This window comes from Mandrillus leucophaeus, unplaced genomic scaffold, assembly GCF_000951045.1.
Source record: "Mandrillus leucophaeus isolate KB7577 unplaced genomic scaffold, Mleu.le_1.0 Scaffold360, whole genome shotgun sequence".
NCBI classification, from domain to species: domain Eukaryota; kingdom Metazoa; phylum Chordata; class Mammalia; order Primates; family Cercopithecidae; genus Mandrillus; species Mandrillus leucophaeus.
The window spans coordinates 3,272,941-3,289,010 of NW_012103810.1; the positions used below are offsets into that span (position 1 = coordinate 3,272,941).

Consider the following 16,070-nt stretch of genomic DNA (forward strand, 5'->3'; position numbering starts at 1 on the left):
AATGAGCTCCGCAGGGCCCTGAGCCTCCTTCTGGGATCCATGGGCTAGCACCACAGCAGCACAGGAGGCAAAGCGCAATTAGCCAGGAGCGCCCAGACCCGCCCTGGCCTCCCTGGGACCCAAGCTGCTGTAGATCAGCCTCTTGGCCCTGGCAGCCTCCCAGACCAGCCAGGCCAGGTGCCCCAACCTCCTGCAATAGGAATCTTTGGCCCACAGATAAACACGGGCCTCCTGCCTGCAGTCCTGGGCCCGCTCTTCACTGGTAAGAGGCAGAGCTGCACCAGGAACCGCTTGGGGTCAAGCCCAGGGCAGAACACACAGGCTTCCACCTACAAATGGCCAGACGGATGGCCTCCCCAGGAGAGGACCCAGTGGAGTGAGGCCCAGAGCCACAAGGCCCTGGGAGGTCTGGGACAGCAAGGCTGACCATGGGGCTGCTGGGTGGTAGCTGAGTCCAACAATTTGGAAAGGAGCTCTGCTCCCAAAACTCTCCTCAGCCTTCTCTACTCCACGTCCCTGGTGGCCTCAGCAGGGACATATACGTTGGGCCAATTCTGCCTGTGGGGAGCTCACCTCACGGGGGAGGTGAAAGATAAAACAGGCAATTACAGGGCAAGGTGGGAGGAGGGGACAGCCCTACAGGATGCCCATGTGCCCCTTCAGCCCCTGACTGAGCCCTCATCGAGCACGGGCTGGACTCTAAGGCAGGGGGACCTTGTTCTGGGCTCAGAGAAGGGGGTGGGAGCCTGGAAGCTGGAGAGTGAGGACCAGCCCGACACCCAGAGCACAGAACCAGGCTCCAGCCCTCTGTGGGCCTTCAGGCATAGAACTAAAATGAGCCAATGGGTGGCTCTCGGAAGCCCTCCTGGCTCAGGTGCCCCATGAATACCCACATCCACACGCTGCAACCGTGGCCTCTGCCAAGGCCCCAGGGGCCCTACAGCAGGCAGGGCTCCTACCCTGCAGGACCATTGGGGCTAGGCCTCAGGGATGCCCACCCTGGAGTGGCTTTGAAAGGTTACACCCCCGTTCTGCAGATTCAAGAGCAAGACACCTATCAGAGTCTCAGCCTCGCCCAAGGGCACTGCTCCCTCTGACGGCCAAGGGATACCTCAGAGAATGAGGAAAATCTCAGTCTTGCACAGGAGTACCTTACCTGTATGTTCTATGATATTAATTATCATAATGCTGGTAGGCACAGCCACCTTTGGCCAAGCACCATGCCACACAAGGCTCGTTGAGTGCAGCATCTGGTCCCACCCTCACCACTCCCCAAGAGACAACCACTCCGATTGTCCTGATTTTGCTGATGAGTCACCTGAGGCCAGCTCCAAAGCTACCAAGCGCTGAGGCTCACTGCCAAGCCTGGGAGATGCAGGTGTCCAGTGCTCCTCAGCCCCACTGCCAGCCCCTCCCAAGGGATGACAGAAGGGCAGGGATGAGCAAGGGGCCATGACCAGAGTCTCCCTGCAGTCCCTGACAATGATTCTTCAGGAAGCCAGGGTCTGCCTCCACTCTGGTCTCCCTGCCTCCTGTGCACTGAATCTAAGGCCCCTCTGCCAAGTGCTGGGATAGGAGGTTGGGCTGCAGGACCAGAGCCCATTCTTTCCAACCCAAACCCTTTGGCCCTAGTCCAGAACACCAGAGCTTGGAACCGGGAGTCGTGAAGCTGGGGATCGCCAACCCACCCTTGCTCAACAACTGGGAAAAGTCAGGCCCAGAGGAGGACAGCGACCAGCCGAGTCACGCAGCAGGTCTGTGTCCGTCAGGGGTCTCCTGAGCCCCACCAGAGGTGTACACTGCACACTAAATGTGATGCACACAGCTTCCACATTTCACAGGTGTGTGTTAATCCACCAAGTGTCCCCAACAGCGGGGACGGGGAGAACATATCAGAATGACCTTGGGAGCCCCACAGATTCCCAGTGCCTGCCCAGCTGGAGGGTGAGGGATGGCAATTCTGACGCTCGGCCAGAACTGGGGTCCCCCACCCCATCCCTGGCACAGGCTTTTGAAAGTCTCATCTGCCACGTTCAGGTTCCGCCTGTCTGGCAGTGAGAGCCGCAGGCTGCGTTCACACTCCCCAGCACCCTGCCCCACCCTGCCCCAGGCCTCACCTTTTGCCACAGCGACTCCCGGGAGGCAAGTGACGAGCAGGCTGCCACAAACCAGCAGTTGCCCACCTGGCCCTGGTGCAGGTCGTGGGAGCTGATGCCATCCACAAAGAGGCGGGGGTCCTCGCAAATGTCCTGCAGAGACGGTGAGGAGAGAGCGTGAGGGGCTGAGGAGCATGCGGATGCCCCCCATGGCAGAGGACATGGCAGACACAGACATGACAGACAGACTTGCTGTGTGACTGTGAGCATGGAGAGTCACCTGCCTCCCACCACAGACTCGGGGCCCCATGTGGCCCATCTGCTCCCTGCTTGCCCCTCACCCCGTGGTCCTGCCTGGGATCCCTCTCCCCTTCCTGGCTGGAGAGGGCTCCTCTGCTAAAGGTTTGCTGATGAAGAACCTGTGGGAAGACGTCAGAGCGCCAGACCCAGGGCACTGCCTGCCTTCTGCCCGCTGCGCCCCTCCCTAACCAGCAAAAGCTCTGTTCCCTTCCGTCTCCAGCACCAGCAGCCTGAGTGCCCACCCCCGCCAGCCCACAGGGGCCCAGCAGGATTAAGTGGGGTGGGAGTGCAGGCATGGGGCAAACACCCAAATCCCATGTGGGGAGCACAAAGTGAGGGGCCAGTGGGGAGCAGTGGGCCAGGCCCCGCAAGGCACTTGACTCATACAGTCTCACATCTGATCCTCATGCCGCCCAAGGAGCGAGGAGTTGTCATTCCATTGTATGGGTGAGGAATGGAGGTTCAGAGAGGGACTGTGACTTGTCAAAGGCACACAGCAAGCAAATGCTCAAGTGGAACAAAAACTCAAGTGGAGTAAAAACTTCGTCCGCTCCCCTCCCCTCCCCTCCACTCTCCTACCCTCCCCTCTTCTTTTCTTTTCTGACACAGTCTCCACAGTCTCGCACTTTTGCCCAGGCTGGGGTCTGGAGTGCATTGAGTACAGTGGCGCAATCTCGGCTCTCTGCAACCTCCACCTCCTGGGTTCAAGCAATTCTCCTGCCTCAGCCTTCCAAGTAGCTGGGATTACAGGGGCCCACCACCATCCCCAGCTAATTTTTATATTTTTAGTAGAGACACGGTTTCTCCATGTTGGCCAGGCTGGTCTCAAACTCCTGACCTAAGGTGATCTGCCCACCTCGGCCTCCCAAAGTGCTGGGATTACAAGCATAAGCCACCGCACCCAGCCTCCATTTTTATTTTCTACAGAGACCGGCGGGCATGGCCGAAGAGGCTGCTCCATGAGACGTAGCCAGGGAATCCGGCCAGGGCAGCCACTGACCAGGGAATGATCCATGAGCAATTGGCTGCTCTCAGGCCCAGCACTTCCTAATTTCTGGAAGCCCCTTGCCCTGCCTGCCAAGAGAGAGGCAGCCCAGGGGGGCTCCAGTACCAGCTGCCCTCTGCACCTGACCCTGCCCCAGGGGGGGCTCCAGTACCAGTTGCCCTCTGCACCTGACCCTGCCCCAGGGGCCTCCAGTACCAGCTGCCCTCTGCACCTGACGCTGCCCAAGGAGCTCTGGCTCGGGTTTTCCACCTCTTCCTGCGGCGGGGGTATTTTCCTTAAAAGCCCCCTGAGGCAGTGCTGTGAAAGGCAAAAGCATGGGCTTTGGTTTCAGACTGGAGACTGAATTCCAGCTCCTCACTCGGCAGTCTGGCGAGCTCTCTGCGCCTCGGCTTTCTGATTTATAAAGTAGGAACAACGATTTCTTTATGTTGTTGGATTTGGGGTTTTTTTTTTTTCTTTTTTTGAGACATGGTCTCATCTGTCACCCAAACTGGAGCGCAGTCACAATCACAGCTCACTGCAGCCTCAACCTCCTAGGCTCAAGCGATCCTCTGGCCTAAGCCTTATGAATAACTGGGACTGTAGGTCCACACCACCACACTCAGCTAACTCTTAAATTTTTTGTAGAGATGAGGTCTTACTATGTTGCCCAGGCTGGTCTCAAACTCCTGAGCTCAAGCAATCTTCCCACCTCAGCCTCCCAAAGTGCTGGGATGACAGGCTTGAGCCAACGTGCAAGGCCAATAATTTCTACTTTGCGAGGAGAAATCAGTGTATGTAAAGTACTAAGCCCAGGGCCTGACCCAAAGCAAATGAAAGTCTCCTTCAATGTTCACGTGCTAGGAAGCTATGCCCAGACCACCATGGGTGGCTCCAGCACCAAGAGATGCAACCAGGAAGGGTCAGCTCACCCTGTGTTCCCGCAGCTGTAATCATCCCGCCCCAAGGCCTGAGCTAGGGGTGGGGCCTGGCCTGATCCCTAGCCCTGGCCCAGGGAACAGAGCAGGCCCCTCCTCCTCTCCCATTGCCTCACTGAGCTGAGGAAGCCACTACTCCCCAGGGGTTGTGGGTATAGTGGAGGGTGGGGACCGGCAAACACTGAGACATGCCTTTCATGCACCAGGCATCCTGCTAGCACCACAATCCATCCTCACCATGGCACTGAGAGGTGGGCAATAGTTCCCTTTTACAGATAAGGAAACTGAGGCCCAGGGAGGTTGAATACCATGCCCTGGCCACACAGCACGGGCAGATGGCAGCAGCCCTCTGCCTGCCTCCACTCCAACAGGCACTCCCGAACTAGTTCCATCCCAAGAGCTTCTGCGATCCTACCACAGGCGGCCAGCAGAGGGCGGAAGAGGCAGGAAGACAGAATTTGAATGTCTGCTCCCTGTCTACTGGCTGTGCAACTTTGGGCCTCACCCATGCAGACGAGATAAATGACCATCCCTGCAGGGCTGTGTAGGGACTCTACAGATCGCGGAGCAGAGCAGTGGCAAGGGAAAATGGGGCAGAGGGCCCCTAGTTCCCACCAAGATGGGGACCCTGCCTGTCACCTCTGCCCAGAATAACCAGAGTTTTAGAGGGTCAGAGAAAAGGCTAGAATGCCCCCAAGGGCATGAGCAGCTCCTGAGACCTGGCCCCTCCTTCCAGTTGGCACCACAGGGTGCCCCAGGGCCAACCTGCACGGCGGCTTCTGCAGAGCACAGGTCTAGGAAACCCAGTGAGGCCACCTGCTCTCATCCATTCCCAAGGGCACCCCCTCAGGAAGCACAGGCAGGAAGAAGGGACTCGCCTCCCCTCCCCGCTGCCCTCTTATCTTCCCTCCCAGCCCTGGCCCACACCCCACAACCAGCCCATCCTCTGAGCCAGAGGGAGCTATGACTTAGCTTCTGTTCCCTGAGGCCAGGAGGGCAAGCAAGACGGGGAAGGGAGAGGGGCTTCCATATACGGAGGACCCCAGCCACATCCCTGGGAAGAGAAACAGCTACCACCTGCCATCACCAGGGTCTATGGCAGGAAGTGACTCAGGTGTCCCTCCACTTCAGATCCTCCCAGCCAGTGTCCTAAGACAGACACACGACTGCCCCATCCCACAGAGGAGGAGGGTGAGCCCAGGACAGGGCAGTGATGTCCAAGATAACAAGGCAAGTAAGTGGGCCAATCCGATGGGACGCCCTAGGTCTGCTGGGCTCCCAACCACGGTCTCCCCACACTGAGCACCACAGCTGGGGCAGACCTGAGGTGCAGATCCAACCAGATCTGGGCCCCAGAACAGGGCTCTGGCCCCAGATACTTCTCCAGTCCTTGAGAGACAGACGGAGCTCGGGAGTCGCGATTCCCAGATTCCATCACCCTGACTTGCTGTGGAAGAGCAGGGACCTGGGGGCAATTGTGCAGCCTGGGAAGGAGCAGACAGAGCAGAAGGCGGCCAGGCATGTTCCCACTGCCAGGAGAGGCTCAGGGTCACCAGCTCTCACCAACAGAAGCCACCTGAGGTTGGTGGCACCTGGAGTCTGCTCTGGAATCCAGGGGCCACCTTGGGGCACCTGTAAAGGAACAATAGTAGAAATATCCCATGATGACTGGGCACCTGCTATGTGGCAGGCACTGTGCAAAACAACCCTGTGAGTTGGCACAGTTGGCATCCCCTTTTTACGGATGAGGAAACCAAGGCACAGAAAGATTAAGTCACTTGCTCAGGGCCACACAAGAAGAGGTGAACTGAGATTCAAATTCTGGCGGTCTGGCTGCAGTCTCCAGGTGGACTAGGTTTGTTTGTTTGTTTGTTTTTTAGATGGAGTCTCGCCCTGTCGCCCAGGCTGGAGTGCAGTGGCGCGATCTTGGCTCACTGCAACCTCCGCCTCCTGGGTTCAAACAATTCTCCTGCCTCAGCCTCTAGAGTAGCTGGGGCTATAGGCGCCTGCCACCACACCCAGTTAATTTTTCTATTTTAGTAGAGACATGTTGTCCAGGCTGGTCTCAGGTGGGCTAGGTTTTATGGGTGACAAAGCCATCCTTCCTTCACCTGTCTCCCTGCACCTGTCCTAACCCAGATTAGGGGGTATCTCACTAGACAGCAATGAGACCAAGGGGTTGGGGATGCCCAGGCCCTCACCCCTGCCACCATGGGGCCAGGCTTCTCAAGTCCAGTGTTTGTCCTTCCGCTTTTCCTGGGCCACTGGCTGGACATAGGTCATAGAGTAAGTGAGGGAAGGTCTCTGCCCACAGGCAGGGACCTTGAGAAGGAGCCAAGCCCTGAACCTCCATGTGAGCAGGGCTGTGACAACAGGAGCCAGAGATAAATCAGAGGAAGCTGCCTGGAGGCAGTGATGCTGGCAGAGCAGGCATGGAGAGTGCTGGTAAGCAGAAAGGTTCAGGAGGGAAATGGAGACCTGAAGTGTCCTGAGGCAGATGCTGCCTCCAAAGCGGTCCTCAGGTGCCCAACCACCTGTGCTCCCTTCCATCCCTGTGCATACTCGCTGGGTTTCCTTAGGGTCCCCACCACCAGCCTGTGAGCTCCTAAGCAGGGCCCAGGCCTGATTTTGCCAACTTCCAAGTTTAACAAAGCTTGGCAGGTTCCACTAGGGCTGCGGACAGGTCCCTGGGAGGGAGGGGGGACAAAGCGGTGCACAGGACTGGGCTGTACAGGGCTGCCCCTGAGGGCTGGAGGTTGACCATTTCTCCAGTCAACACAGCTCTAGGACAGCCTTCTGCACCTGCAGTCACCGCTCCCCTGCTCAGCCCCTCCCAGCCAGTTAGACCAGCTTCACCTGACAGGCCACAGCCCAGCCCACCTCCCTTCTCCCTTCGTGGCACAACAAGAAATTCCGGTTTCTAGTCCTGGTGTACAAGGCAAGGCAAGGCAGCAGACTGGATCCATGGCACCTGAGCTGTACCTGCAGAGGCTCCCTCCACGTCTGTCCTCCTCCCCCACTATTTGTCCATCCAGCTTCACCCCAGTCACCTCCCTCCTGGAATCTAGGATCACAGAAGGAATGAACTAGACAGTGGGAAACAGGTCCGGGAAGGACGCGGGACTTCCATCTGGAACTGGAAAAGGAGCTGTAGCCTACGGCCCATCCCCTCTGCAGAAGACTTGCCCTCCCCCAGCCCTATCTCCTTCTCCTCAATGGCGGTCCCCACCCTTCAAGGCCTCTGAAAGCTCTCCCTGACCCCACTGAACCCCATCTCTGAGCACATGCCCAGAAGGGGGTCATTCCTGGGCCGTTGCCCCCGCCTCCCCGCGCTGCCAGGCCTTGCTGCAAACTGCCTGTTCTGTGGCATGAAAAGGCCTTATGTTCAGGGAGCCGAGGAGTAGGGCCATCTCCAGGAAATGGCTTGATGGATAAGAGTCCCAGGGACTGGGCTGGGGCTGGGGCCCCCGAGACTGCCCCGGGGGAATTCTGGAGGTTCCAAACTGACGTCTGTTCATTGGACCCCCACCCCATGTCCCCTCTGCATTCCACCAAAGGCCCTCCAGGCTCATACCCAGATGTGGGAGAGACAGCGCACTGGATGAGGGGACGCTGCCCCCACAGTGGTGACAGGAGGCCGCCTACCAGGGCCCTAGCCCTAAGCGAGGAGAAAGGACACCCTGAGCTCCCAGGCCTGGGGACAGTCCCCATTCTCCACGTATCTCCTCAGCCAGGCCTGTGAGGGGCCGGTGAATGACCACTGTACTGGAAAGAACAAAAACATAGCGAGCCTGTGGGCAAAGGGTGTGGGTTCAAGGCAAGTGCCCAGGTCAGCACCCAAGAGGACAAGGCCTGGTCCCACCTGCAGAGTCAATAGGAGATGGGATGTCCCAGCCAGGGTGGTTCTAGGTCTCCAACACAGGGTTGCCAAGGATAAGACGAGCAAGAGAGGGGAACCAGTTTGTCACCTGTCTCCCATGTGTATGACACCACAAATACCTCAAGTCATTTCAGTTTCCAGAAACTGTGACCAGCAAGAATTATCCTTCCCCAATTACAGATGAGGAAACTGAGGCCCAAGTAGGAGTGACTTGTTCAAGGTCACACTTCTAGTGAGATAGGGCCAAGGCTGGAGTCAAGTTCATTCTGGCTCAAAAACTAGCCTCGGCATTCCATCTGAGAGGCAGGGAGGCTGGGAGCCTGGTTGAGGAGATCCTCCAAGAACAGAGCAGCCACTATAAGGACCAACTCAGCCGGGCGCAGTGGCTCACGCCTGTAATCCCAGCACTTTGGGAGGCCAAGGCGGATGGATCAAAAGGTCAGGAGATCGAGACCATCCTGGCTAACACGGTGAAACCCCGTCTCTAATAAAAATACAAAAAATTAGCCGGGCATAGTGGCGGGCACCTGTAGTCCCAGCTACTCGGGAGGCTGAGGCAGGAGAATGGCATGAACCCGGGAGGCGGAACTTGCAGTGAGACGAGATCACGCCACTGCACTCCAGCCTGGGCGACAGAGCGAGGCTCCGTCTGGAAAAAAAAGGACCAACTCAGAGAAGAAGCTGGAGGGGATGGACGGGCATGCATGCAGCACCGCTTCCCATTTGTAAACAGGCGGTCACAGGTAAGACTTCATCAAAACAAGGCTGCCTGAGGCCAAAGTTCCCTCTCACTGGTGAGCAGCTGGGTGTTACTAATAACCCACTGGGCTGGACCTGCCTCACTGCTGAGCCAAGACTGCTTGACTTCCTGCTCCACAAACCTCCCATCCCATTAGTGGGGCAGGGGCTGCCTGTCTCGCAGGCCTGTTGCCAGCCAGTAGGCAGTGCCTACACACACGGTTTAGGAAATCCAGGCAGTGCCATGGACCATCCACCCCAGCCTGGTCTGAGTCCCTATCGATGCTGCCCCATGGGCTCCACTCACACAGCTCTCTGAACACCAGCCACCATATGTTCTCTGCCACCTGCCCCCACATCCAGGACAGGGCAGCTCTGCGTGTTTGGAAAGGGCAGCTCTTCGTGTCTGGAAAGGGCAGGACACCGAGTGAGCCAGCAAGGAAGGCAATGAGAGGAGGAGGTGTGGCAGGGCTCCTGAACCCGCAAGGAAAGGGGCTCAGAAAGGGCAGCTGACTCCCCTGGTTCACGCAGCGGGAGAGTACCAAGTGGGCCAACCTGGCGTCTCCTCCTTTCACCGAGGCAGGCCCAGCCTGCTCCCGCCAGGCCTCACCAGCCTCTTTCCAGTCCATCTGGGCAATGGCCAGAGGGCAGGAGGGAGTCAGGATGGGGGCAGCCAGGCGATGGAGTGGGAGGAGGGTGAAGACCTCGAGTGCCCAGCCCTCCCCGCCGCAGCCAAGGCCTCACAAAGGCCCTTTGAGGCCAGCTCCCTCTCCACCTACTTGACAAAGGAAGAGAGGAAGGCGTGTGTGGGAGAGGGGGCCCGAGAGGCAGAACTCTTGTGGCCAGGCCAGGAGGCTCCTGGGCCTTCCAGAGAGTCAGTACAGGGCCAGAGGGTCTGTTACAGCTCTTGGGACTGAGGTCAAGGGCACCAGGGGCCCTTTATCTGGTGTCAGGAAGGTGGGACGCAGGGAGGCAAGGCTCCTGGGTCCTCACCTACCCCTGCTAGCAGCTCATGGGCGATCTACGACATGCACCTTCCTCTCTTGGCCTCAGTTTCTCTGCCTCTCAAGAGTCCCAGTCCAAGGACATCTACAGGGTATTTTCAGTCAGAAGGGACTCGAGATCATAGCCTGGGAGTGAAACTAGAAAACTACATTTCATTTTCCCAAAAAGCCCAGGGGATCACAGGGAACTTTGGAAAATGCAAATCTGACCCTATCACAGGCTGCTGAAAGCCTTTGCCTCAGAGGGACCTCCCTACCCACAGAGCAAGGTTGAGCATCTTGGCCCCAGATCTGCCATCCCGGGCACGGCCCTCCGCAGGCCCACAGGAGCCTGAGGGGCTCCGACCTATGAGTTTCTATTCCCTCTGCCTTTTCCCACCCGGCCCTTCGGGCAAAAGCCTCATCACCCTTCACCTTCAAGACGCCTCCTCTGATTACTGGGCTGCGGGAGTCACAGCCTCCTCCGGCCCTGAGCATCCTTGAGACAGCACAGTCTCCTGCACTGTGAGGGGATGGCCCTGCCAGTGTCACCAGCACAGCCCTGGAGGCCAAGGAGGGGCCTGCGCAGTAACCTCCAGCCGCTTCCCCTCCACCCAGGCCACCAGGGACCCCACTCTGCAGGACCCACAGACAAGCAGCGAACCCCTCCCCAGCCCACCCTCACATCCAGGAATCGGGGTTCATAGGGATGAAATCACACCACAAGGCCAAACATTTCTGTGTAACACACTCTAGCCTCAGGGACCAAGAGAAGCGGTCGGAGAGATGCCACCTGTTCAGCATTATCAATAGCCATGGTCCCGTACTGGCTGCCAGGCTGTGTGTGGAATCTGGCATGCATTACCTCTTTTAATTCTCACAACCACCCTATGAGGTAGGTACTACTATTTTTTTTACTATTATTATTATTGATTAATCATCATAATAAATACTTTTCATTTCTACCACAAACGACTATTTCAAAATCATGATGATAACAATCAGGAAAGCAAATTCCTTACATTTGGATGTCAGTCTACATTTTACTAAAAACGGTCATATCCACATCACCCCATTTTTATTCCAAAAATGACCCTCAGTGGGGCTGAGGTTACTGCCCCGTTTTTCCTGTGAGGAAGTGGAGGCCCTGAGAGGGATGAAGGCCTGGCTGGGCCTCAACCAGTCCAGTGGTGGGCACAGGATTACAGCCCATTCTCCGAGCTCCCCATCCAGATCAAATCTCACCGTTTCAGCACCCTCACTTTCTCAGCAGTCTGGGGCTAAGGATGCCTCCTCCCGCCACTCCAATGTCCCTGCAGACCCAGCCGTGTGGGTAGGCCTAGGCCTGCTCACCTAGCTCCAGCTGGGACCAGACACTGACCTTGGGCCGCTTCCACCTGACAGTGGGCCCTGGCGTGCCCTTATAGTAGAGCGAGTCGTCAGTGGCAGGGAAGAGGGGGTCCTCGAAGAGCACCTTCCTGCGCAGGCAGTCCCGCCTCAGGGCCGAGTAGTTCTGGTCCTCATAGGGCTTCACGCACGAGAACATGGTGGTTGCTGCCTCAGGGAGGGAAGGGGGAACACCTGGACAGGAGGGCAAGAAGACTGTCACTCGTGGAGTCCCTGGGTCCCTGCTGTGCCCTGTGAAGTGGACATCATCAGCCCCATGTACAGGCAAGGAAGGCTCAGAGAGGCGTGGAGCCTATCAAAGGTCACACAGCTGGTATACGGCAGAGCGGGACAGGCACCTACCAGCCTGCCTTCACAGACTGGATTCTCTCGTTTCTGAAGCTCAGAGGCGATACCAGGCCCGCAGGCCACTCAGAGCTCAGGCCCGGCCCAGACCGCACCCACCTCGCTGCATTCCTTTGACCAGCCTTCCGTATACCTCCTCAGACAGAATCAGACCAGTGGCCAGCCCTGGCAGCTCCTGTGCCTCCCACAGGAAAGCAGCGTGTGCCCCCGGGTTTCCCTCCCCTCCTCTAGAGAGTGGCACATTTCTGTCTGGTGTGGGAAAACCTTGCCCCAGGTACCCCTCTTGGCATCATTCATTCATTCTCTCCGGTCCTCCCCGCACCATGCTGCCTTCCTCACAGCACCTCGGAATAGATGCCTCCAATTCCGTAGAGAGCAGGCCCATGGCTCCTTAACCCTCCCTCCATTCCCCAGGGGCCCTGGTGTGGGTAGAGGGCAGGGCAGGGCAGGGCAAGGAACAGTGGCTGGCAGGGCCTGCATATCAGGTGCGCCGAGAGATGCTCAGACAGCCAAGCGCCTGAGTGACCACCCCATTTATGACCCCCCCACCCCATCCCTCAAACTCCATCTGGGCTGCGGTGCAGCCCCACAGTGCCCGGTCTCCTCTTCCTGCGGCCTGCCCAGGGTAACAGTGCAACCCTTTTGGGGTAAAGGCCACAATTTCCAGCCCAGCCCTGATGGAAACCAGGGCAAGGTAGGCTGGCTGCGGGAGCGACATCTGAGAGCAAGACCGAGTGAGTGCCAGCCCTGGCGGCACCGCCCTCCTGCTGGGTGACACCGGACAGGTCATGTAAACTCTCTGGGCCCGTTTTCTCTGCTCAGTGATGGGAACTATGCAGCGCTGCTGCACCTCCTGGAAGGAGTGAACCCATTAACTGAAAGCTGAGGAGCCTGCTGAGCACGCCAGTGGGAAGAGGAGTGAGGCGGAAGGGGCCGAGACACCCGGTGGCCCCAAGAGACGCCCCTTTTCCCTGGCCAGATGTGCGTGTGTACTGCCTGCCAACAGTGCCAGTGGGCACATGGCTGCCAGCTTTCACAAAATACAACTGAGGCTCAGTGAGGTGAGGTGACCTGCCCAAGCTCCCCCGGAAACCTGGTGTCTGGACAGGGACCCAGATCCTCCGACTTCAGTACCACCGCCTTGGCTGTGTGACCCTACCACTCTCACTCAGGGTCTCCCCACACACCGTGGCTGAGCTGGGGCCTCACTGGGGCCTCACGTGGAGGGAAATAGGGAAGGGAGAGACAGGAAGGGAAAGAGGCGAGTTCGGGTAGTGAGCAGGGACACGGATGGACAGCAGGGAGGGAGGGGGGCCATTGTCCCCCCCACCTGCCAAGGGAGCCGACAGCAGTTGTCCCCTGCTCTGCACCTGAAGCCATTTCACCTTCTGCCCCCACATCCGTACTGGGGCAGCTTGTGACCTCAGGCCAACCACTTAACTTCTCTGGCTGCCCCTCTGCCCAGGGAGGCCAGCAGCCCTGCCCCCTCTCACCCATTCTCCCTGCCTTGAAGGCCTAAGGGAGAGAGAGGAGCCCACAGAGCCAGCTCCCGGGCTTCAGGCTTCTGGCACAGTCACCAAGGAGCATCATTAGCACCACGGGTTTCCGGCAGGGTCAGCTCGGGAAGCAATTTAAGCTAAAAGAATTAGATCAGAGAAGCTGAAAGCAGGAGCCCAGAAATCAGCTCTTGCAATTCCAGTGTTTCTGAGCCTAGAGGGCCCAGAGATGGGGAGCAAGCTCACCCAGGTCACACAGCCAGGCTGGTAGAGAAAGAGGGTCTGGGTGTTCTCCAGGCCAGGAAGGGGCCAACACTGTTGGGAGGGTCCACTCCTGGGGAGGACGGAAGGGAGGGAGAGGCCACAAAGGGAGAGCTCAGCTAGGCCAAGGGCTGCACAGGGCCAGGCCTGGCTGGCTGAGGGTCTGATACCATTGCCCCATTCCTCCAGCCTCACCCGCCTGCCAGGCTGACCTTGGCCTACTTATGTGAGGTTCTTCTGGCCCCAGCCCTTGCACAGACTGCCCTCTACACTCTCCATCTGCCCCAAGGTCACCTCCCAGTGTATCTATGGGGCCAACACCCCAACAGGGTCAGCTGTCCTCTGCTAGCTCCAGGCAAAGCACTGAAGGCCACAGACAGACCACGAGGCAGGCAAGCTGCTCCACCCAGGCCTTTTCTTTCTGAGCCTGAGCTTAGGCCCGCAGCACTTCCTGTCTCCCTGGTGTTTTCAGCTGTTTGGGCCAAGCAGGACCACCTGAGCTTCCCAGCTGCCCTGTGCGCCTGCCCTCTTCCCTCCTCCTGCCAGTCTCATCCCCACCATTCTCCACCCTGGGCTGAAGCTCCAGGGCTCGGAGCTCCTCGCAGCTCCCACAAAACTGTTTCCTCAGGGCCTCTGCACACAGTGTTCCTCTGCCATCCTGTGCCCCTGGGACAGCACCCATTAACACTGTACCCCATCTGCACATGACTTCTCTGCCTCCCCAGCCTACCCCATGCCCCTCCGGGGCAGGGGCCATGTCCAGCTCCTCTCTCTATCCCAGGGTCCAATGCCGGGCTCCAGGGACTGAGTAGCTGTGTTGCACGAACCAATAAACGTGAGTGCAGGTGGAATTCCTTCAAGAAGAGAAAAAGGCTCAGAGAGTGGCGGAGGCTCCCAAGGGGAATCAGCTTTCCACATCATAGCCGCCAGCACTCAGGTCTGCTGCAGCAGGGCCCACCCCTTCACCCTGGCGCAGGCCTGGCTCTCCTCTCCTCCCCTCCCTGATAGCTGGGTGCCAGCCAGTGCCCACACCCCCACTATCTAGGCTGTAGCCCTAGCACATTCTGCTGCAGCCCGGCCCTTCTCCAGCACCTGAGACTCGGCCCGGGCCCCCGCTGCCCTGAGCAGGCCGCATCACCTCACTGGTCTGCATGCTCTTTGTCTGGAAGAGACAATGTGCCAGGGCCTCTGGGTCACTGTGAGGAGCAAATAATACCCCACCATGCAGAGCGGCGGCACTCTGTATCCTTTCATGCTCTGTGCCCTGAGGACTGACAATCTCAGGCAGTCGACATCCGGGCTTCATCCATGATGTGTCCAGACCCCTGCCAGGCATGGGGGGGCTACCACAACTTGGGGTTCCTGTCTGAGTTGGTCTAGTGTGGCCAACAGACACAAGGCCAAATGAAGTATGTCTCATTCAGCAAGAGGAAAGCAGGGAAGCCTCCACACAAGCCCGGCCACAGAGGCAGGAGAGAAAGGCCATTCCCGGCAAAGGAAACAGTTCACGCGAAGGCTCAGAGGTACGAAAGACATCTTTATTACCACATCAGGGCACCCCCTAAAAGGAGCACAGTGCTAACCTGGGCCCTGCTTTGGGAAGCCTAGGAAATGAAGTCTGGAGGCTTGAGATCTGCGTAAGAGGCTGCAGACTCTGGACAAGTTCCTTGATGTTCCCATCTACAAAATGGCTTAGCTGGTCATCATCTCCAGGGAAGGCTCACTGGTATCAGCCCTCCTCCTCCTGTGGCCAGGGCAGCGGTGAGTCAGACCCAGCCTGTACAGCGAGGCCTCTGTGGACCAAGAGTGGAAGTTCGGAGTTGGATCAGAATGAGGGAGCTGGGGGTGCTCACTAGGGAGCTTCAGGAACCCAGACTTCTGGCAGGTCAGTCAGATCTGAGTTTGCATCCCAACTGCATCATTTAGCTGCTGTGTGTCCCTGGGCAAGGTGGGAACCCCTCTGAGCTGTCAATCAGCAAGCCTCCTCTGAGCCCTACTGGGTTCCAGCCTCTAAGGTGAGAGACGACAGAAAGAAAGTGGCATCTGTTCCTAGGCCTGCCTTAGGGAAGCTCAGTCTGTCCTCACCTGGGACATGGTTGGTACTCCTCTTCCAGGAGGCTGTGTGGCCTAGTCTGCTGTTCCCTGGACCTGCTGGAGGTGGCAGGGACAGCCTGGCTGTGTACAGGATAGAATAAGGCCTCATCTTCCAGTGGCCTGATACCCGTGTGCCTTCCCTGGACCACCTAAGCCATTTTGTAAATGGGAACACCAAGGAATTTGTCCTTGAGGCAGAAGCCAAGGCCAGGCTCCAGAGCTGTGTGGAGGGGCAAGTCACTTACCCCTCTGAGCCTCTGAGAGACGGGGTCATGGAGCCAGCATCAGCCCCAGGGGTATGATAAGAACCAAGGATACAGCTGAGCCCAAGCCCAGAAGCAAGAGGGCCTCAAAGCCACCATGGGCCTCAAAGCCCCAAAGGGCCCAGAATAAGCAGAGCCATTTGAAAAGAACAAGCTGGAGGACTTACACTAAGTAACAAGGCTGATCACAAAGCTCACGGGGTATTGTCTCACAGACCAATGGAACAGAATATAGAGTTCAAAAATAAGCCACAAGTATAAGGACACCTGATATATGACAAAAG

At 58.0% G+C, this 16,070-nt stretch overlaps 1 protein-coding gene across 1 annotated transcript in view; it reads right to left on the reverse strand.

The window, feature by feature from the left end:
• Positions 1-16,070, reverse strand: part of CAPN5 (calpain 5) — a 64,583-nt gene that overhangs the window by 35,506 nt on the left and 13,007 nt on the right. The window contains exons 3-4 of the mRNA XM_011989744.1: positions 11,302-11,501; positions 2,118-2,249 (exon numbers count right to left, since the gene is read on the reverse strand). Coding sequence (XP_011845134.1) covers positions 2,118-2,249; positions 11,302-11,501 — 332 coding nt within the window. The remainder of the gene's footprint in view (positions 1-2,117; positions 2,250-11,301; positions 11,502-16,070) is intronic.